Genomic DNA, 21,454 nt, shown 5'->3' on the forward strand with positions numbered 1-21,454 from the left:
GTGGGTGCGCAGGAGCAGCAAGAAACATTTCGTCTCCAGAAGTCGACGTCGAAGCCGCGTCAGGACCTGCGTCAGGACCCACGACTTGGTTGGCTTGCTGCTTCCCCGACCTTTCGGCCAATGACGTTGCCACGTCTCCGCGCGCCGAACGGACCATGTCGCGTCTCACCCACCGTCTCCACCTGCGCATACCGCACTCCTTCGTGCAGCGTGGTGCAAACAAGGCGTGCATCTTGCAACACCGCTTTTCCCCCTCATCTTCTTCACATGGTCGCTGCACGCCCGTATGCTTTCTAGCCATTGACTATCCTACATTGTGTACAACACCACTTCAAACCTCCCCTTTCCTCAGATGGCGACAGGCACAATCCATTCGCATTTTGGTGGCGTGAGCGGTATGTCCTCGTCATCGTTGAAGCGGCCCATCTGTCCCACCCGTCTATATATCTCTTCCAGCAGCTTACCCGCCTCGCCCTCGTACGCTTCTGGGCTCCCTTCCTTGTACCGTTCCTTAGGGTCAATCGGGCCCCCTGCTGCGGCGGGCTGTGCTGGTGTCTGCACGGCTGCTGGAGCCGCTTGGTTCTGGGTGCTGAAGGGTGAGGGAGCGGTTGCTGGCGCTGCAGCTGATTGTGCGGCTGCTTGGCCGGCTGCTTGGCCGAATGGATTTTGAGCCTGGGTGTTGGAAGCCTGAGCTTGCTGCCCCCCGAGGCTGGGGGCACCGAAAGCAGGGGCGCTTGGCTGACCAAATGCTGGAGCTGATGGTGCTGCTGCAACACCTCCAAAGGGATTGGGCTGGTTTGCAGGCTGCTGGGGTTGCGCTTGGCCAAAGGGGTTTGGCTGCTGCCCAGACTGTGCGGCTTGACTGAACGGTGATGACTGAGGGCCTTGTGCAGGCTGCTGACCAAAAGGGGGGTTACTGGTCTGTGGCTGCTGGCCGAACGGCGAGGTGCCTGAACCGGCTTGCGCTGTTTGTCCGAAGGGGCTCTGTCCAAATGCAGGCTTACCGAATCCACTTGACTGCCGCGTCTGCCCCAGGGCGTTCGCCTGCCCAAACGCCGATCCTTGTGCTGGGTTCGAGGCTTGTCCAAAGGCAGGCGTACCGCTGGGCGCTGAAGCTTGTCCAAAGGCTGGTGTGCTGCTAGGCGCTGAAGTCTGTCCAAAAGCCGGCTGCTGGCCCAGGCCACTGGGTTGCCCAAAAGCACTCCCTGAGCCTGGTATAGACGCCTGGCCGAAGCCTGAGCCACCAAAGGCGGGCTTGCCGAAAGCGCCACCTCCTCCTATCGCCGTGGGTTGGCCAAAGGGAGATGGCTTCTGGCCCAATGCTGAAGGTGCAGCAAACGCTGAGCTGGTCTGGGACGTGGTCTGGGCAGGATTCGAGGCTTGACCAAAGGCCGGTCGTCCAAATCCTGGTGTTGACGCCTGTCCAAAGGCTGATGCTTGTGTCGATGGTGCTGAGGAGAATGCATTGCCAGAAGCTTGTGCAAATGGACTTGAGCTAGAGCCTGGTTGTCCGGCGGGCGTGGTATTGCCACGTACCATGTCCAGCCTGTTTGGATGTACGTTGGCGCCTTCTTCTATATATCGAACAGCGCCCTCAATGTCATCTGCTATTGCTTTGACCTGCTGTTGCATCTTTGCGTGCAGTTCGCTCTCTTCTTGTTGCTACCTCGTGGTCAGTGCGGGTCTGCTGTAGGTTGGTGAAAGCTTACAGCGACATTTTCGTTGCCGGTAGCCCGTTGCGTATAATATCGTACGCGAAGCTCTTCCGGACTGATTTCTACCAGGCCCTCGATCAGTTGGCGAGGAGCATCACGTCCGGGGCCATAGCAGGAGAGGGGGTAGATGGGCCGCTGTCCGGACAGATCTGCTCTGATGTCGGCGATATCTAGATGGTATGGAAGCGTCTTGATGTCACGAGCGGCTGTTGTAGATTAGATACAATATCTGCGTGTAGGTGTTGTACAGAAAACGCGGATTGGATGGCAGGCGGGTCGAGAAGAACGAAGGGTCAGACGACTCACAACCAAATGCTCCACCCGAGTTCTGATTCGGGCGGTAGTTGTCGCCGCCACCGAAGGCGCCAAAGCGGTTGTTGTTATTGTTGCTGTTGTTGTTCGAGCGCGCACTGAAGCCTCCACCAGAGCTCCGGTTGCCATCTCGCTGGCTACCAGGATGTTCGAACTTGCAGTTGTCTGGAACATGTTAGACACGTGATGATGAGCGACAGATGGAACACGTACCGCCAAATCGGCAGTTGCCCTGAGAGTAGAATTTACACACAGTCATGTCGGTGCCGTAGTCCAGACCAGATGGGAGAGGTCGTTGGAGTGGGGCTCCGAATCGACTGAGCAGATGTTAGCACGGAGGTGCGCTGCAGAAGCACAGGCGCTTTGAGCATTGAATGGAAGCAAAAGCCACTTGCAGGGCTGCACTAACGCGCCGCGCTAGTGACACGAAAAGCATCCAATCACGGTGCAACGTGAGGGTCATGTTCGGTCTGCACAAAACCATGTCTTGTACGTTACCTCGGCCTGTGGAAGGGGTGGGAGGGGTGCAGTGACGGATGATGGTCTGCTTGAGCCCATTTCGAGTGCTGCATTGCGAGACGGTGACGATGATGGCGGTCTTGACTTGGTAGGATTGACTTGGAGTGGATTGACTTGAAGTGGATAGACTTGAATTGGATTGGCTTGAAGTCCAACTACGATATGAAAGCTGGTCTAATTGGGTGCTGGAGAGGATGAACTCTGTCGTTTGTCTGTCGTGTGTCTGTCGAATGCCTTGACACAGCCTCGAGGTGCACTTTGCGCAGACAGCCTGGTGCTAGCGCGAGAGCGGGAGCGCGGACCCCTGTCTAGCGTCATGCTCAAATGTTTGTTGTGTCGACGCAGGACGAGACAAGCAAGCTCAAGGCAACAAAACGACAACACCAAAACGACAACACCAACAAAACCAACAACAACAACAACAACAACAACAACAACAACAACACTGCGCCGTTTTTTCCTATCGACCAACGAGGTGGCCTGCTCATGACCACGTGAGGTGCCGCAAGCCTCTCCCCAAGGGCACCATGAACGGCGCAACACCGGCGCGCAGAGGGCCTGGCGGCTTTCCTGCAACGCCTGCAGCACCTGCAACACCACAGCCCGCGCTGTCGACGCGCTCACCCGGCGCCCGCAGCCCCCATGGCACCACACCCTCGCGCCCCAACGTGCGCGCGCCTATTCAAGACGTCCCACGCGCAACGCCGCCGAGCGCGGGGCCCGTCATCCCCTCGGACGTGCTCGATGCCGCCCAGCAGCGCTTCTACCTCTTCGCCCTGTACGTGGGCCTGTGGGCGTATCGCTCCTACGACTTCTACACGCTCGCCGTCGAGGAGGACGAGTCGCTGTGGCTGTGCCTCAAGTGGTGCTTCTTCGACATGATCTTCATGTTTGGCGTCCCGCTGCTGGAGATTCCCTGGCTCGAGTGGAGCAACGGCGCCGCCTTCCTGCTCTTCGTCCTGCACGCCGCCCTCGACGTCATGCTCATGTTCCGCATCGGCATCCCCGTTCAGGCCTGGGCCGTTGGCCTCGTCGGCTTCCTGTGGGACAGCGAGCTGGCCATCAGCGAGCGCAGCGTCAAGCCCGGCGCCATCCTGCACAACGCCTCGCTGATCCTGGGCAAGCAGATTGTCAACATCCTGCCCGAGGGCTCCGCCATCCTGAACCCCAACAAGGAGCCCTTCTGCCTCAATGCCTCCCTCACCCACCTGGACATTCCCATCATGATCAACCAGACCGAGCCCATTGAAATGGAGCTTCTGCGCATCGACTTCGACACCAACGCCAATGAGACCATCACCATCAAGAAGAGCGAGCTGGGCAAGATGCTGAAGAAGGCACGCAAGTCGGCCAGATCTGCCGATCCCGACGAGCCCTTGACACTGCGCTACACCGTCAAAAAGCCCGGCGTGTACCTGCTCAAGAAGGTCCTGGACCACTCCAAGCTCCAGGTCAGACCGCGCTCCGCCAGTCTGATCGTAGCAACTTGCCCGCAGGCCCGAGTCAAGCCTACCGGCGACAATCGCTGCCGCAACGACCTGTCCAACGTTGCGCTGGAAGTCGAGGGCACCCCCCCGCTCAACATCAAATACCGCCTATCCGTGAACGGCAAGCCTAGAGGTGGATCCGAATTCCACAACTTGCAGCCCGACGATGTCATTTCTCCTCTGTCACGACACACTTCACAAGCACTGGTCAAGCATGGACGCGAGGATGTTTCGTGGGCCCGCGCGCAGAAGGTCACTGTCCCTCTGAATGAGACGCTATCCACCAGCGGTCGATGGGAGTACGAGGTGGAAGAGGTACAGGATGGTCTAGGCAACACGGTCAACTTTCTGAACGTCGATGATGAAGAACGGCCAAAGGCCAAGCTTGCTGGAATCCATCAATCTTTCGAGGTTCGAGAACGACCCAAGGCCTACCTAAAGGGCTGTGACCCGCAAAGGCCACTCAGAGTGGCCAAGGGCGAGGTCACTCGTCTCCCAGTGCACTATGGCTCGACTGGCAAGCAGCCCATCGAGGGTGCGCACGCTATTGAGTACCTGTTCACACCAGAGACCGACATCGTCACAGACGGGTACCACAGCCCAGATGCTGCATTGAAAAAGCAGACCATGCGAACCATTCGAGAGCAACCTTTGATCTCCGACGCCGGTCTCTACACCATTAAATCTGTGTCTACTGACTTCTGTGAAGGCGAGGTGCTCGAGCCGACCTCGTGTTTACTCCAAAATCCTCCACAACCAGGCCTCTCCTTGACTAGCGAGGATATAGTAGACAGATGCGCAGGCAACCCCATTGGTTTGCGTGTTGGTCTTGACCTCATTGGAAGCCCGCCGTTTGTGATCAAGTACACCGAACACAACAGCCGCCGGAAGATTCCAAGAGAACTGCAGGTTGCTACGCTCCGAAGCACGGTTGACTTCACTCCTCAGGACGCAGGCCACTACAAGTACACTTTCGAGAGCATCCGTGACTCTGTCTACAAAGATACACCCCTAAGGAACCTTGAGTTGCAACAGAATGTCAGACCGTCTGCTAAGGCATCGTTTGTGGACAACCGACGACCCAAGCAAGTCTGCATTGACGATTCGGTCGACTTTGACGTGAAACTGTCGGGAGAGGCCCCCTGGAAGCTGGAGTATGAGCTTGTACACAACGGCAAACGCATCAAGCGTACCGTAGCGACGGAGGAAGAATACTACACCATCAAGACCGATAAGCTGCGAAGCGGCGGCGAGTACATTGTAACCCTGGCGAGTATCAGCGACAAGATGGGATGCAAGGAGTTCCTCAAAGAGGAAGCCCGAGTGCATGTACGCCATGAGCGTCCCAAAGCTTACTTCGGGCACATCGAAGGCAAACAAGCCATCATGGCACTCGAGGGCAGGGCCATCGGTCTGCCTCTTCGCTTCACCGGAAACGCACCCTGGAGGCTGGAATACGAAAATTTGGACACCAAGGAAGTCAAGAAAGAGACCTTTCAGAATGCAAACGCATTCCTCGATGTCAAAACAGACGGCACATATCAGCTGCTCTCTGTCAAGGACGCCGTTTGCCCTGGTTTGATCGAAGAGAAGGCCGACCAGTTCTTGGTCCAGTGGGTCGCGAGACCCAGGCTCAACATTCCAGAGTCTGCCGCTATCGTCTTCGAAGGTGGCAAGTACACAAAGGAGCCGGTCTGCGAAGGTGACGAAGACGCCCTCGAAGTGTCGCTTCAAGGTGAGTTGACGTATGGGTGTGGAGTGGTTTGCATTCATTTACTAACGTTGATGTAGGAAACGCTCCGTTTGACATTTCGTATCAGACCGAACAGAAAGACCAGAAGGGCAAGTCGGTGTCTGTCAGGAACAAGGACTTGCACGTTGCAGGGGCAAGTGCCTCCATCCGAGCGGAGACGTCACAGGCCGGCACATACGAGTACACGTTCCAGAAGCTGGCCGACTCCAGATACGACCACTCCAAGAGGCACTTTTCCCCTGTCACTGTCAAGCAGACTGTGCACCCGCGTCCAAGCGCTCGCTTCGACAAGCCAGGAAAGACGTACAGCTACTGCTCTAGGGAATCCGAGGGCGAGGAGGTCATTCCCATGACACTCGAGGGTGTTGCGCCTTTCTACCTGGAAGTGGAGATTAAGCACCATGGGACACCCAAGCCAGAGATCAGCATGCACAAGAACATTCCCACCAACAAGTATGATTTGAAGATTGAGCACCGCAAGCTACATCTAGGACACTCGTCCATCTCGATCCGCAAGGTCCGCGACTCCCGTGGCTGCACGCTTAAGCCCGCTGCCGGCGGCCCTCGTGTGCAGATAAGCGTGCACGACGCCCCCACGGCGACGGCTCTGGAGGACCGCACCAACTTCTGTGTTGGCGAGCGACTCTCGTTTGCGCTGGGTGGGCAGGTGCCCTTCACGGTCTACTACACGTTCGAAGGGCAAGAGCGCAAGGCTTCCAACGCAGGCACTACGTTCCGGCGTCTCGCGGAGCTTCCTGGTATATTTACCATTACCGGACTACGGGATTCGGCATCCGAGTGCCTGGCGTCGCTTGACCTTACCAAGAAGATTCACCCGATCCCGTCGGTGCGCTTGTCGGGTGGTCGTGTGGATGAGGTTGACATCCATGAAGGCGGAGGCACCGACCTGGATTTCCAATTCTGGGGCACGCCCCCCTTCGAGTTCACGTACACGCGGAGCACCAACGCCGCGCGGGGCAAGAAGAGCAAGGTGCTGGAGATTCGCACCGAAGTCAGCCACGAGATGAGCATGCGCATCCCTGTGCAGGAAGAGGGTACGTACGAGGTGGTAAGCATCAAGGATGCGTGGTGTAGTTTTGCCCGCAATGACGTTGAGGGGTTGGACAAGGGCAAGGGCGGGGCTCAGAAGTTGCTACAGTTCTAGGGCACAGCTGGGCATCTAGTGGACGAAGCGATTTTTTTTGCGTATCTGCATTGCTGGGCGTTGGGCGAAGTGTAAGAAGGTTGATGAGGATTGGGCTTGGCAACGGCATGTGATGTAGCGATTTTGCGGCATGCAACCACCGGAGTTGAATACGAAAGAAAGCTCCCCCACTACGACTAAGAGGCATCGTCCATGTAAATCATGTGAGGACGAGCCTCAGTCGTCAGGGTACTCGTCCCGTACGTTACTCACGAAGACGTGTCCCACGGGGTCCCAGCGCTTGAAGTGGCGCCCAGCCAGCTTCATCATGGCGGCGGAAGGGGGCGTGCCGGTGGCGACGGGCTCAATGTTCTCGGCAGCAACATAACGTACGGACTTGTCGTGTACACTACGGGACATGATTAGCCACACAGCGCTAGACGACACAGAAGAATGGAGAGACGGAGAGATGGCAGAGCAGCCAAGGCGAGCACTTACAGCACGTGATAGAATGCCTGCTCCCTCCCACCTGCCAAGCGATCCACACCCATGTTCTGGATCCACTCCTCGCCCGCGTCACAACTTGTATCCCAGCCGGTGATGACAGCCTCGTAATGGTAGCGCTTATGCCTGAACAGCTGGCCAATCTTGAACGCGACGTTGCGCACGCGTGCGGAGCGGCGTATCAGGGGCTTGCGCAGGGTATCGATCTGGTGCATGCTCTGGACAAACTGCAGCAGCCGCTGACCCTCGGGCTGTGTGTAGAACATGGGTATGATGTACCGCTCGAGCAGGGCGACGTCGCAGGCGAAATGGGTCTGGAAGTGCTCAAGCAGGTAGGGGAGATAGTGGCGGCGGCGTGACGAGACGTGCTGGGGGGTGGCGGCCGTGGCTTCGTCGCCGGGGCCGAGCATCAGCATGGCCCAGATGGTGGCGTAGAAGGCGTTGTCCATGTCCGGGTAGGCGTCGAGCCAGGCGGAGCGGATCCCGTGCACGCCGACGTGGGTCTGGCGGATGGTCTGCACCGAGTTCATGATGTTGCGGGCGGTGCGGAGGACCATTTCGCGGGTCGTGGTGTCGGAGAGGTACGAGTGGTGGTCGGCCGAGGGGACGCCCATGTCGCGCAGGACGCGGAGCAAGTCGGCCTGGTGGACCTCGTCCGAGGAGCAGAAGGGGTCGAGGTACATGTGGTCGAGGGCGGCGGCGGTGCTGGGCTTGTACTCGCCGTCGAGCGTGTGCTGGCTGGGGGCGTAGACGAGGCAGTAGACGTGGAACAGGAAGCCGCAGGGGCGGGCGTCGAGGCCGAGGCGCTGGGCGAGGGCGCAGAAGATGGCGACGGAGATGAGGGGCAGCGACTGGTGCGAGGGCGAGCGCACGACGAGGCCGATGAACGAGTTGCGCAGCGCCCGGTACGCCGTGTCCGAGACGCCCTGGAAGCCGCCGTCGCGCAGGTACGCGGCGAGCGTCGAGGCCTGCTGGCGGGTGCTGAGCGCGCCGAAGCGTGGGTGCTGGCGGAGCAGCCCGTCGGCCAGCCCGTCCAGGTCGGCGGCCATGAGGTCGAGGTCGACGCCGTCGTCGTCGCCGGCGCGCGCAAACAGGTCGTACGCGCCCAGCGCGCGGTCCAGCGGCACCGGCTGCCCGTACTGCAGCGCCTGCCACACGTTGATGGCCATCTCGCGGTGGATGCGCTGCAGCGCCGCGTTGGCGTAGTAGCGCCGGGCCAGCACGTCGGGCGCATCGTCGGCACACGCGCACTCGCGCAGCAGCGTCTCCTTTGCGTCGTAGCCGAAGTCGGCAATGGCGTTGATCCCTCGTATGCGCTCGTGCTGCGTCGCCACGACGCGGTTGAGCAGCCGCCGTGTCTCGCGCTCCACGTGCGTCCTGCGCATGTACAGCGCGCGCCAGTCGACGCCGGACAGCGGGCCGGCCAGCTTGGCCGCCATGTCGTGGTGCGGCGCCCAGCTGCTGAAGCTGGTGCGGCACAGGTGACGCCAGAGCGTTGGCGACGTGGCCGTGAGCTGCTGCACCAGCCGGTTCGTTTGCGAGAGCGCCATGAGCGAGCGCAGGTCGAGGTGCAGGAAGATGGCCTCGAGCATCTCCGTCGGCAGCTCTGTGAAGGCGGGCGCAGCCATGGTGCGTGCTGCTGTCAGTGCAAGGGGATGCAGCCAGGTACAGCCGCTGTGGTGGACAGCACGTCGAGGAACAGCGGCGGCGACTATGCGCGCTGCTGTCTGGCAACAATAGGTGCTGCAATAACTCGCTCCCAGGCAATTTGATGACGTAACCAACCCAACGACTCCGAGCCGCCCATGGTAATGCCTCACAACACCACAAAATAGTAGTAGGTAGGCCTACAGATTGATTTGAATAGCCTCATTTTTGAAAACACTCCATTCTGACTGTACCTCACTATCTAGGAACTCGAGGGGTTGGTTACGTCATCAGAGTGACCGGGGGCGAATTATTGCACCCCCTATTGGCAAGGGTGTCGTCATGACGCATCGCGCCAAAGAGCAATCGCCGTCAACAACAATGCCGCGGCACGACATCACAGCGATACGCCACACTACGCCACACCAAACAATCTTACCTGTAGCTCTATATAGTCGTCTCCACTACTACAGACAGGATTTTAAGATACGTACTACAAACTATAGAGAACTCTAACCTCTACCTAGTTTTATTTATACTTATAGGTAATCTCTAGTAAGATAAGCTAGTGTTATAATCTGGAGAATGTCAGACGCTGGCAAATGACTCTCAGCCATCGGCATGTGGCAGTGTACACCTCTAGCCGGGATTGGCAATAAGTACTGTTCTGCCCAGGTGCTCACTATCTGAGCGAGCACTGATACCTTCTTGAGGTTGCCTGGCATGGTGGGACAGAGCCGTGGCCTGACACTTGCCTGCAAGGTACGTTACTATTTCAGTTAAAGGTGCTACCTTTGAGGTGCTAGGCACGGTTAGCAGAGCTAGGTCCTAACAATTATAACTTGGCTACAGTGTGTAAAAATCGCGTGGCGGTAATCAAGTAGATGTAGGACAGGCAAAATCATAACAGGCCCGCTAGGCATTACGCGGGTATCATGTCTCCTTGGGCCAGAATTCATCTGTCGGAAGCACCGGAATAGAAAACCTGGCTGTTGACGGCCGGCACTTACAAACAAATGTTCGTTTAATGAGATTGATCCGCGAATTTATCACGGCCTCTTTTAGTCCGGACCGTCCGAGGTCGTGAATCTCGCACGCCGTGAGGCCGACATCTGCTGCGCTAGCTGACATCACTGCCGTTACCCGCCGCAGAGCGCTCATAGCTAAACACGATGACGCGAAATATTGCTTACATCTGACCGCTTTCCCTCTGACGTTTTCCCCCCACATTTCCCACTCCTCCCTCAGTCCTCAGTTCTCGTTTGCGACACACAAGCATGGCGGATCTCAGCAGAGTCGAGTCAATGCAATACCCTGCAGGACATCTAGCGCATCTTTCAGGTAGGGTTCAGAGTGTCCATCTTGTTGGCAGCCTTGATAACCTCGAATAGAAAACCAGCAAAAGCAACTGCAAGCGTTCGAGAAGCTTGCACAGGAGCAAGGCTACTACACTCCCGCCACAGAAACAGCCGAAGCTAGCCATGATGATGAGACGATGCTGTATGCTTGCTTTTAGAACCTTGAGGCGCACATAGCGGGGTACTAACAACATGCAGTCGGTTCTTACGCGCGCGTCGCTTTGTGCCGCAGGAGGCATTCAAGCAGTTCAAGGATACCGAGGACTGGCGCAAAGACCAGAACATCATCAGTCTGTTCGAGACCATCGAGGTTGAAGAATACGAGCAGACGCGCCAACTGGTATTCACTCCCGCATCATTCCACTCGCAGCGCTGCATCTGACGGCTACCCGTAGTATCCCCAATGGCTCGGTCGACGCGATAAACGCGGTATCCCGCTGTACCTTTTTGAGGTCGCTCCCCTGAACTCCAAGAACATCTCCGCGTATGAGAAGACCCTTGCCAAGGCGAAAACAACATCGCCTAAGGTCGCGACCAAAAACCTCCGCCTCTTCGCCCTATACGAATCGCTGACTCGCTTCATCACACCTCTGTGCTCCATGGTCACACGTCCGTTCCCCGAGACGCCCATATCGCAGAGTAACAACATTGTAGACATCAGCGGTGTTGGGCTGAAGCAGTTCTGGAATCTAAAGAGCCATATGCAGGATGCGTCAGTTCTGGCCACTGCCCACTACCCTGAGACTCTCGACCGTATCTTTATTGTCGGTGCGCCCAACTTCTTCCCAACCGTCTGGGGCTGGGTCAAGCGTTGGTTCGACCCTATTACTGTCTCCAAGATCTTCATCTTATCACCGAACAACGTGTATGCAACCCTTGCCGAGTATATTGACCACGACAACATTCCCAAGAAATACGGCGGTGGACTGGACTTTGAGTGGACTCAAATGCCAAATTTCGAACCAGAGATCGAGGCTGCCATCACTTGGGAGAAGCCAGGTATCGAGAATGGAAGGAAGACGTTGCCAATAGGGCCTATCAAGTGGGAGACAGGACAAAATGGCGAGATGCAAGCATGGGCAGTGGGCCGACAAAATGGTCGGCCTCGCCGAGAACTTATCTTCACCATACCGAGCCCTGTAGGGTACAGAACCAAGCCAGTGGCCAACACACCAGCCCACGAGCTCGGCAGCCCCCTCACAACGGTGGGCACGGCCACTCACCCCCCAGATGTAGACGACTCGAACATCGACCAATCACCACCCTCTGACTCACCCTCTCCATCTGAGATACGCCAGACAGAGAACGAGGCTACAGCCCACTCAGCCTCTTCGTCAACTCCTGCAAAGACAACATTGCCTATTCGTGAAGGCACTTCCGAGGCGCGTTTCGAGCAGCAGAATCAGACACACGCGTCAGGTCAGCTTGCAGAGGGTACCCCGCATGCTGCTGTGAATGATCATGGGTACGGCGATAAAACGCTAACGATGGAGCCGAACACAGTTGGCCAGGCACCGAAGGAAATTCCACTTCCTGAACGCGAACAGCCTCTTGCGCCTAGCTACCTTGAGCAGGCGCAGAACGCAGCTACCCAAGCATCAGGATATGTGGCCTCAACTGTAACGTCTGTTGCTGGCGTTGTGACTGGTGCAGTGACAGGGAGCGCAGAGAAAAAGGAGGGGGCCATGGAACCCCCGCGTACCAAGAGCCCTACAGAACAGCAGCTGGACAGGCAAATTGATGCGAGTAAGGATCAGGATGTGGAGGTTTTCTTGCGTGAGCAAAACAGGAGCAGGTCGTAGCGAGTTCGGCGTAACATCATGCATTTTCGATGAGATGGTGTACAATACCTTGACGGCTCAGACCGTCCCGCACATCATACCACGCCTGAGCTATCGACCTGGCATTTGCGGATCAACGTCACCTTTTGTCGTTACTTTACTTTGGGCGTCTCCAAGGGACCTTAATTTACTCCTTACTCCACCAGCGCTTTCTGGCTCACTCTTAGTGGGAACATCTCCGCTTGCGGAACTACCTTTACATTCCTGCAAACTGTGCGGCAACGCTCGGAAACTCCTGTGTCAGAAGTGGCCGCCGCCTGTTTCGATACACATGCACCGCAGAGCCTCGAAGACAATGCGTAGCAAGTGATGGCTGGACACACAAGACCCAGGTCTAAGCTGGGTAAGTATTGCGAGTATGAGGCACGAAGCAAGCTCAGGTGAGACGGAAGGTTTCACGTTCGATGACTGTCGTCTGTAACGGCGGTAGAGAAAGGCGCCAGCCGTAGACATGTGCAGGCGAGGCAGAAACAAGACCCACCACAGTTGGACCCAGGCATATATTCCCTATCAATGTAGGCAGTCGCGCACGATGCGATTTAATTCAACCCGTCATTGTCACGCATCATCCTCGTCCATTCCGCGTAACTAAACAAGCTACATGTTCCGATTCGTCGTAAGTAGGACAAGTATTGAGAGCTCGCCACTTCTGTGGCCTCTTGACAATTGCCTGGTAGTCACTTAGACGGCCTGGGTAGTCTCAGCCTCGGGGGCAACTTTATCGGTGCCATCAGGGATTTCAAGGTGCTTCTCGCCAAGGTGCATGTTAGAAGCGAAGGCGCTGTGAAGCTTCCAATTGCGATGTGCGGGGAGTCGTCTCTTCGAGCATCTTGTCGACCTGCTCCAGGGTAAGACCCTTGGTCTCAGGAACGAGGAAGAAGGCGAACAAGAAAGAAACGCAGCACAGGGCTCCCTACATGAAGAAGACGTTAGAACCCAGACGAGCAGAGTCGGCACGGTCAGCCACGAGTGTGATGGACGACTCCAATATGATTTGCTGCGCGATGTAACTGGTTTGCACCGCTAGATGTTCATACAAACTACTGCACACGTTGTATGCTGATCTTGCTGCGAATAGCGGTGCGAGAGATCATCTCTGAGGTGCCAAGCGCTAGGGCAAAGCAGCAAATCACGAGCGCGTCGCTGTGGCGGGGGTCAGGCAGGCACCCGCGCGTCCGCGAACCTGTGCAGCCCCTGTAGCGGATGTTGTACGCCTGCGCAGAAGAGGAACTTTACAACGTGTTCCACACAAGATGGCGGTAACTACGGTGCCCTTGCTACATACTACATACGCTGACACTTTGTAGCCCCACGAAAGTAACTTGGTAGATGCCAACCCCCCAGCGTATGGCACCATCGCAGTTCACCATCACCACCACCACGACACACTCTGCGCCCGCGATGCACGATTTTCTGCTTTCTGTAGAACCTTCCTTGTAGCTATTCTGGTGCTCTTCATCGTTGCCTCCTTCGGTATCGTCACCTTTGCGGCCTGGAATTTCCATGAGGTAGCTGAATGCGAAAAGCAACGCCTGCCTTGGGAAAAGCCTTGTAAAGACTGGCTGGGCAACGGCTCGAGAGACTGGCTGGGTCGAAGCTTGACTGCATAAGCTGGAACACAAGCGTTCGGGATATCCTTATCCTGCTTCGGTGCCCGTAAGAACTCAGATTGCACTTGACACCACATGTGCCCAACTTTTACGAGCTTTCACGATCGCGACGTTGTATGCTGTATGCCATGCAACGCTCAGAGACAATTTCTTGTCCCCGCTTATGATGTTCGACTGGAGGTCTGATATATAAAACATGTCTTGTCGCTTTGACACCTGTGAGGAGCACTGGCCAAAGTCGATTGTGAGCCTTTTGAAAGATCGTGCATCTTGCGTCTCTCCTTCATGAATATGTCAAGGACGCACATAGGCTGGGGCGGAGTATTGGTGATTATACTGATTGGATGACATGGATTGCCCAAAGTATCAACATGCGTGCTACAACATTTCGTAGAATCCTGGCTTGTAGTCCGGGCTTTCTATTGAATTGGGGTGTGTTTGAGTTCTTTGCGGCTATGTAGGCGTCGAATATCGTGTCTCACATCGACGAATTGATTCAACTGCCATGGCTTTGACGGTATCGTTTCATTGACATTATACGCTTCGCTTACCTGCCTCAGTATGTCCTCAGGTGTACCCTTGTTCGGCACAAAGACAAGTTGCCAGTCCGGGTATGGCTTCTCTGTCCCGATGTAGTTGCCCTCATCATCTTTGGCGTAGTGTTTGATGTAGCAGTCGCGTGTCATACTGCGTGAGATTACAGTGCGCTTGCCTGTCTTCATAGCACTCCCGAAAGGCAAGTAGTCTCCCAAGGAGAGCTCATGGGTGCTATGGATCATCGGTACTTCGACCTTCTCGTTGGGATTGCCTTCGCGGAGGGAGCGCATGTAGGACGAAGCCGCGTGGGTTGGCGGTGTCACCTTGTGGTTTTCATCCGCATACGCTGGGGATGCGGATCTAGAGTGGTGTGAGTGTTGCATTGGGTCGGATTGAGCTTCGAGATACGGACTTTGAGTTGTGCGAAACGCTCGCCTGTTTAGCGTTCCTGTTCTTTCCGAACATTTTGTCCTTATTTCTTATTCCAAAAAGGAGTGACAGAGCAGTGTTTGGTTGCGTTAGATGGGAGGTTGTGGTTCGGTTTGGTTGTGCGTTTCAGTTAAGCAAAAGACGATAGGTCTTATAGATTTCCGGGCGTCCTGCCGGCTATCGATAAAAGAGAGCCACGTTGGAGATTTAGCTGATGTTCATGCCACCTAGGGCGTGGCCATAGGATTTCAAAATCAGAAGTCCATAGTATATCGTTGGTTTGGTCTATTCTTCCACATACGACCATAGGACGTTGAAAACAAGTTCACTTGTCCGATCAACCAGATTTCGAGGTACCGTTTACGGGTTATTTGCTTCAGTCGCTCTCTGGAAACGGTTGTCAGGCGCTGGTGTTCTGAAGTTCAACCGGGCGCGTGCAGCCACTTTAGCTCGCTTATTGTCTATTTTGCCTAGGCGATGAGGAAAAGATACTGCACGACATGGATAGGGGTTTACTAGGTAATTACTTAGTAAAATAGTAATTACTAAATAGTAATGCTAAAATAGGTTTAGCATATAGTAATTTACTATTTAGTAATTACTATTTTTTTACTAAGTAATTACTATATAGCTAGTAAAAATTAGAATTACTAATTAGTAATTACTATTTTTAACGTACCCCACGGGCAAGCCGCTCAACAGGCGAGCCGCTCACTTTTGCCAAGCCCCCACCAAACTTCTCCTCCTACACCAATGTCTTCTTAATAACACCATTTAGACGCGTTAAAGGAAGCTTAGATACAGCTTGCGCTCCAGGCTCTTAAATAAGACGCGATTCTCTCTTAGCGACGCGCTGCAGCTATCTACAGGGTCCCTTAAAAGACACTAAGTAACTAACATACAGGACAACCTTCACACACAGATTCTATAGCTAACTTACAGAAGCTAGATAATAATAAGAAGGAGGTAATTATTAAGCATGTTCTTAAGCTAGATACGTAAGGATTTTCTCCTTAGCTCTTAGATATAGCTACTATAGCCAATTCTTTGCGCGCTAAGTGCAATCTAGGCCCTATTAGCGTAAACTGGCCTAGTACGTTTATTAAGTAACACCTAGAGCTTAAAGTTAAGTTTAATTGTAAGTATAACTATAAGAGAGCCCTCTGTAAGGATTCTAAGGTTCTATAGGGCTAGTTTAGCCTAGTAGCTAATATTAAAGCTAAGTATAGCATCTAGAATAAAGACATATACAACTTTAACAAGACAGGCTTTATAATAGGCTAGATCTCCCTAGAAGTAGTTGTTATAGCTTTAGAACAACAGGGTTAGCTAAAGGCTATCTAGCTAGGTAACTAAGAGTGGGCTACAGCTATAGTAAGCATTAATGCTAAAGGATAGGCCATTCTAGCCTTCCTTATCTTTAAAGCCTACTACTACCTCTCTGCCTGGTACAAAGAAGAGGATCTGCCTTACAACTAGGTTATTAGAGTCTCTAATAACAGCTAGACTACTAACAAGCTTAGTCTTAACTGGTTAAAGCACTTTAACAGGCATACAAAGGAGCGTACTATTAGCACCTACTATTTGCTTATTATTAATAGTTATAAGAGCTACAACTCTCTTAAATTCTAGTAATACTGTAAGAATAACAAGATTATTACTCTCTATTTACCTTCTTACTTATTACACCTTATATAGCCCCTTAATATAGGTTGTTTTACTACTTTAAAGAAGGCGTATAGGTACTAAGCTAAAATACTTATATATAACTAGATTAACTATATTATAAAGACAGAGTTCCTAACGTACTCCACAGGTAAGCGGATCAAACAGGTAAGCAGATCACTCTGCCAAGACCACACTAAATTTCTACCCTATTATAGCTTATATTAGCCCACTTTAGCCTTATATACAGTAGTGTAGTACATAATATTATTTAGAAACATCTTCTACAGCCTTCTTATATATACGTAAGTTATGTCTAATATTATAGCACTTTATACAGCGTCTTTAGGTTACTTCCCCTCCTTTAGCACGCACTCGCTTCTTTGCCTTCTTACTATTACTACGCACCCTAAACTTAGTTAGAGTAGTTAATTAAAGGCCTTCCTTAGCTGTTAGGACTTTCTTCTACTATAATTGCTTTCTTTTATGCAATTTACGTCACGTAGCAGCCTTATTTACTGCTTAAAGCCTAGTAATCTCCCTTTAAGCTAACACTAGCTTATGCGCTACTATAGCTGCGCCTTTAGTAAGCTTTTTAAAGGCCTTAACTATTAAAGTTAGTAAGCTGCTTGCATGCCTTTAAATCCTCTCTTAAACCAGCGTTAATTGCGACCCTAATTGCAGGGTAGTACTTAGGGTTTAGGACTGCTAGGGCTTATCTTCTACAGTAGGTAGCGGTAGGGTACGTAGGCGGACATCAAGACCTATTATAACCCGTTCTAGGTTAAGGGGGACTATTCTAGCGCCTTAGAAGCCTCTTTAGATATTGCTAGAAGTAAATGTCTCCTTATAGGCGTCTATAAAGTATAGTAGAAACTTAGTTTTAGTAATATAAGTAATATAGTTGTATATAAGATTCTTAGCTTAGCGCCTATATGCCTTCTTTAGAGGGGTAAAATAACCTATATCTAGTAGTTATAAGAGGTAAGATAAGTATAGAGGTATACACAGTATAACAATCTTTACTTCCTTACAGTATTATTAGAAGTTAAGGGAGTTGTAGCTCTTGTAGCTGTTAATAAGGAGCAGCTAGTGTACTCCTTAGGTGCGCGTCTTTATATAGGCATTAAAGTGCTTTAACTAGTCTAGACTAAGCTTGTTAGTAGTCTATCTGTTCTTAGAGACTCTAATAACCCAGTTATAGGGCAGATTGTCCTCTTTGTACCAGGCAGAGAGGTGGTTGCAGCCTTTAAAGATAATAAAGGGTAGAATAGCCTACCCTATGCTATTAATGCCCTATATAACTGTTATCTACTCTTAATTGCCCTACTACACTGCCTTTAGCTGTCCTTAACGCTCTAAGCCTGTAATAACTGCTCCTGTTAATATCTGGCCTATTATAAAGCCTGTCTTATTAAAGTTATATATGTTATTGTCCTAGATACTATACTTAGCTTTAACATTTGCTATAAGCCTAAACTAGCCCCTAATAATCTCTAGATCCTTACAGAGGGCTCTCTTGTAGTCGTACTTGCAATTAAACCTTACTTTAAGGTTAGGGCGGCGCTTAATAAACGTGTTAGGCTAGTTTATGCTAACATAGCCTATATTACGCTTAGCACGCAAAGAATTAGCTATATTAGCTATAGCAGCTAGCTAAGGAGCAAATCCTTGTATATCTAGCTTAAGGATATACTTAGCAATTATGTCCTCCTTAGTCTAGTCTATAATCTGTTAAACTGGCGTATAATTAGCTTATGCAGGTTGTCCTGTATATTAAGCGTGTAGTGTGCTATAAGGCGTGTTATATATAGCTGCAGCGCGTTATACAGTAAGCATTACGTCTTATTTAATTACCTAGAGCACAAGCTGTATTGCAGCTTCTCTTAAGGGCGTAGATTAATGTTGTTGTTAAGGCATTGCGTGGTAAGGTGGAGGTTTGGTGTGGTCTTGGCAGAGTGATCCGCTCACCCGTTTAATCCGCTCACCTGTAGAGTACGTTACTATACTTTATACGCGCCTATAATGCTGTAATTACTTCTAAGAACATCTAGGGAGGGTTCTAAGGTGCTAGATTAGTCCTATTTAACCTAGACTAGGTTATAATAGCCCTTAATGTAAAGTTGCGCACTCTATTACTACTACTACCTGTTAACAACAAGCTCTGGCAGTCGCAAACCCTAAGCAACACCCTTAAACTTAGGTTGCAATTAACACTTATAAAGATAAGGATTTAGAGGTATATAGATAGTTCGCCTACCTCTATAGTTAAGGCGTTTAAGAAGGTAGTAAAAGGGGCAGTAATAATTACGTATAAGCTAGTGTTAGCGTAACAGGAGATTACTTAGCTTTAAGCTGCTAATAAGGCAGCTACACAACAAAAATTATACAAAAGAAAGCAAGTTTAGGTAGAAGAGACCCTAATAGTTAAGGATAGCCTACAATTAACAACTCTAAAGGAGTTTAGGGTGCGTAGTAATAGGAAGAAGGCAAAGAAGCAGATGCGCGCTAAAGGAGGTAAGCCCTCCTAAAGACGCTGTAGACAGTGTAATTAGACAGGACACAACGCGCAAACGTGTTAGAAAGAGGTAGAAGTAGTTTCTAAATAGTATTACAGGCCATACTGCACTTTGCAGCACCAAACTAGGTTGTTTTGGGCCATAATAGGGTGGAGTTTGGTAGGGGCTTGGCAAAAGTGAGCGGCTTGCCTGTTAAGCGGCTTGCCCGTAGGGTACGTTATAAGAAGGAACTATTCACTTTTCTTTATTTATTAGAAATAGTAGCTATAGTACAAAGCACCTTTGGACGCAACTCCATCCCCACTTCTACTTCCTTGAACTGCCTTTCGATGACGAATCCACATTTGGATGACAAATATCTGCATCACTGTTGAACGGTGCTCTTCTCTACCGCTCAGTGTCCTCTCTGTGACGCTCAACTTTGGTACCGCATGCGATTAGTGGCGGTCACGCCGGAAATCTGTTGCGCGGTACGCTAGCTATCGAAGTAGGCAGAGTTGCAGGGCAGGACCTCACTATCTAGCCTGCATTCCTCCACCAGTTTATCTTCAAGCCCCTAAAATCATCCTTATTCAACATTCGTCTATACGCTCCCTGACGTTGTTGCTACCGACGCAGATATTGCTCCGTGCCATGGCTCAGTGGCTCTGTCGACGCTTCGGGAGGCTCTTTCGGCAGCCATCCCCTCCGTCGGATCTGGGAAGGTTCGCTCTTCCTGCGGAGATAATCTTGATGATCACGTCGCATCTTGATGGTCTTTCCACGACATTCCTCGCCTTCACTTGCCGAGATCTATATAGCCTCTGTACTCCTGGACAGCTGGTGTTGACTGCGGCGGAGAGGACCCAGTTATTGCAGTACCTTGAGGACAACATCGCTGATGCTTATTTCTGTCGGTATTGTGGGACACTGCATCGCTGGCACGGGTACTGGAGTCATTCTATCTTGCGTTGGATCTCAGAGCACACACCGCGCCAGCATAGCGGAGATGACATATATTTCTCACCATTCATCCAAATCCCGTTTTCGCATGCGCACTTGGTCATGAAACGACACTTTCGCGGCTGCGAACACGGTCCACTTCCAACCTTCCTCGACAAGCAAACACATACGGAATATCACAGAAACGGTGTCAAGCAGTCCTCAGCTCGTCACGCACGCATCGTCCATGATCAATTGCTGGTAATGACAAAGATCATCGTTTCTCAACGAGAACGCGATTCGAAGAGCTTGCGAGAGAATATCAAACATACATGTCGACCCATTTGTTGGCATCTGTATGCATCTCGTGACCCTCTGTTAACGCAGTCCCCCAAGCTTGCCATCCAGGCAGATACTCCCGAAGCATCCCCCTTTCGGACGATTCAACTCGGTCGTGTCCAATCTGCCACACAGACTACAGTATCAATGTATCTTGGCAAGGCCAAAGCGAAGGCTACGTTTTCGAGATATGCATCTATAGCCAGCTGGGCAGCTGTCGATCGCCACTCGATTGGAGCTGGCTGACCATGGCCTGCCCACGAACAGACGAGAGGTTTCGAGTAGAGCTCGATGAAAGATTTGGACCCGGTTCCGTGAGGAGACTCTGGCATGAAGCTGACGGTCATCCAGTTCTGCCAGATGCTAAATGGATAGACATGTTCGAGGAACTGCTTGTCATGTTTCGCAGGCGCGGAATGGGCTTGCATCAGTCATTTTCATCACACCATCCAGCTATTCGGCTGAGAGACCGTTCCTATGGTTACAACTATGCTTACGAGCTTTGGAACCGACCACTTAGCTGGCATATTCCTCGGAAATAGGGCATGCTCGGCGTTATGCTGACGTCTTGAGCTTATTCCCCGAATTATCCCGATGCAAGGTAGTGCTCCCCCGCCAGGCATGAAATGCTCTGGTTTGAGTGTCCGGGCTGATCATCTTACAAAACCGAAGGAAATTCAGCTGAACTGAACGCGCCTGGAGGTCGCTGGGCGGATGGAGGTAGACGCTAGTGTCCCATTTGGGCATAGCTCGTCTAGCGCTGTGCAATGACGATGCCGGAAACCTTTGAAATTGGGACAAACCACCATGCATACACTCATCAGCAAAGGATATTTCGCGAAACCAAGTCCAGCAATACTTGCCATGTACTTCAAGCAACTTCTTCAACGATCCCTCATCTTGCAATCCCTTTCATAGAAGGATCGCATTGACCGCCAGAATCGTGCAACACAGCACGACATGAAGAGTAAGACTGAGAGCAAACTGCATGCGACATGCACTGTCACCTTTTCCCTTTCTAGCTAGCTACAGGCCAGAAGCCCCCATGCCGAGGCCACATGGCAGGCGTTTCGGTTAAGCACGAATCAGCCCTGTCCTAGCCTGTACCTAACGTTCCCGAACCGGAGACGATTTTGAGTCCAAGTCTCTTCTGG

At 52.3% G+C, this 21,454-nt stretch overlaps 7 protein-coding genes across 7 annotated transcripts, besides 15 other annotated features; 4 read left to right on the plus strand and 3 right to left on the minus strand.

Moving 5' to 3' along the window:
* Positions 1-348: 348 nt before the first annotated feature.
* Positions 349-2,286, minus strand: EKO05_0009732 (uncharacterized protein; the record flags this gene model as incomplete). Its single annotated transcript, XM_038942410.2, has 4 exons — positions 349-1,662; positions 1,710-1,921; positions 2,022-2,192; positions 2,241-2,286. 4 exons carry the CDS (start codon positions 2,284-2,286, stop codon positions 349-351), a joined length of 1,743 nt encoding a protein of 580 aa, XP_038795109.2.
* Positions 2,089-2,115: a tandem repeat.
* A 339-nt stretch (positions 2,287-2,625) lies between the features above and the next one.
* Positions 2,626-2,694: a tandem repeat.
* A 52-nt stretch (positions 2,695-2,746) lies between these two features.
* Positions 2,747-2,774: a tandem repeat.
* A 139-nt stretch (positions 2,775-2,913) lies between these two features.
* Positions 2,914-2,991: a tandem repeat.
* Positions 2,992-3,073: 82 nt separating this feature from the next.
* On the plus strand, positions 3,074-6,951 carry EKO05_0009733 (uncharacterized protein; the record flags this gene model as incomplete). The annotated part of the gene is made up of 2 exons (XM_038942611.2): positions 3,074-5,768; positions 5,825-6,951. 2 exons carry the CDS (start codon positions 3,074-3,076, stop codon positions 6,949-6,951), a joined length of 3,822 nt encoding a protein of 1,273 aa, XP_038795110.2.
* A 216-nt stretch (positions 6,952-7,167) lies between these two features.
* Positions 7,168-9,062, minus strand: EKO05_0009734 (uncharacterized protein; the record flags this gene model as incomplete). The annotated part of the gene is made up of 2 exons (XM_038942672.1): positions 7,168-7,339; positions 7,429-9,062. 2 exons carry the CDS (start codon positions 9,060-9,062, stop codon positions 7,168-7,170), a joined length of 1,806 nt encoding a protein of 601 aa, XP_038795111.1.
* Positions 8,484-8,517: a tandem repeat.
* Positions 9,063-9,692: 630 nt separating the features above from the next.
* Positions 9,693-9,827: a dispersed repeat.
* A 531-nt stretch (positions 9,828-10,358) lies between these two features.
* Positions 10,359-12,241, plus strand: EKO05_0009735 (uncharacterized protein; the record flags this gene model as incomplete). Its single annotated transcript, XM_038942499.1, has 4 exons — positions 10,359-10,422; positions 10,473-10,581; positions 10,638-10,779; positions 10,835-12,241. 4 exons carry the CDS (start codon positions 10,359-10,361, stop codon positions 12,239-12,241), a joined length of 1,722 nt encoding a protein of 573 aa, XP_038795112.1.
* A 1,292-nt stretch (positions 12,242-13,533) lies between these two features.
* EKO05_0009736 (uncharacterized protein) lies at positions 13,534-13,890 on the plus strand (the record flags this gene model as incomplete). Its single annotated transcript, XM_059637604.1, has 2 exons — positions 13,534-13,539; positions 13,588-13,890. The coding sequence occupies 2 exons, from the start codon at positions 13,534-13,536 to the stop codon at positions 13,888-13,890; spliced, it is 309 nt and encodes a 102-aa protein (XP_059493587.1).
* Positions 13,645-13,669: a tandem repeat.
* A 419-nt stretch (positions 13,891-14,309) lies between the features above and the next one.
* EKO05_0009737 (uncharacterized protein) lies at positions 14,310-14,892 on the minus strand (the record flags this gene model as incomplete). Its single annotated transcript, XM_038942398.2, has 2 exons — positions 14,310-14,787; positions 14,840-14,892. 2 exons carry the CDS (start codon positions 14,890-14,892, stop codon positions 14,310-14,312), a joined length of 531 nt encoding a protein of 176 aa, XP_038795113.2.
* A 488-nt stretch (positions 14,893-15,380) lies between these two features.
* Positions 15,381-15,526: a tandem repeat.
* Positions 15,487-15,527: a mobile genetic element.
* Positions 15,528-16,666: a mobile genetic element.
* Positions 15,974-16,011: a tandem repeat.
* Positions 16,638-16,725: a dispersed repeat.
* Positions 16,657-18,524: a mobile genetic element.
* Positions 18,460-18,536: a dispersed repeat.
* Positions 18,514-19,260: a mobile genetic element.
* A 413-nt stretch (positions 19,261-19,673) lies between these two features.
* Positions 19,674-20,546, plus strand: EKO05_0009738 (uncharacterized protein; the record flags this gene model as incomplete). Its single annotated transcript, XM_059637605.1, has 1 exon — positions 19,674-20,546. One exon carries the CDS (start codon positions 19,674-19,676, stop codon positions 20,544-20,546), a length of 873 nt encoding a protein of 290 aa, XP_059493588.1.
* Positions 20,547-21,454: the final 908 nt, after the last annotated feature.

Source organism: Ascochyta rabiei, chromosome 17 (genome assembly GCF_004011695.2).
Source record: "Ascochyta rabiei chromosome 17, complete sequence".
Classification (NCBI taxonomy): Eukaryota; Fungi; Ascomycota; class Dothideomycetes; order Pleosporales; family Didymellaceae; genus Ascochyta; species Ascochyta rabiei.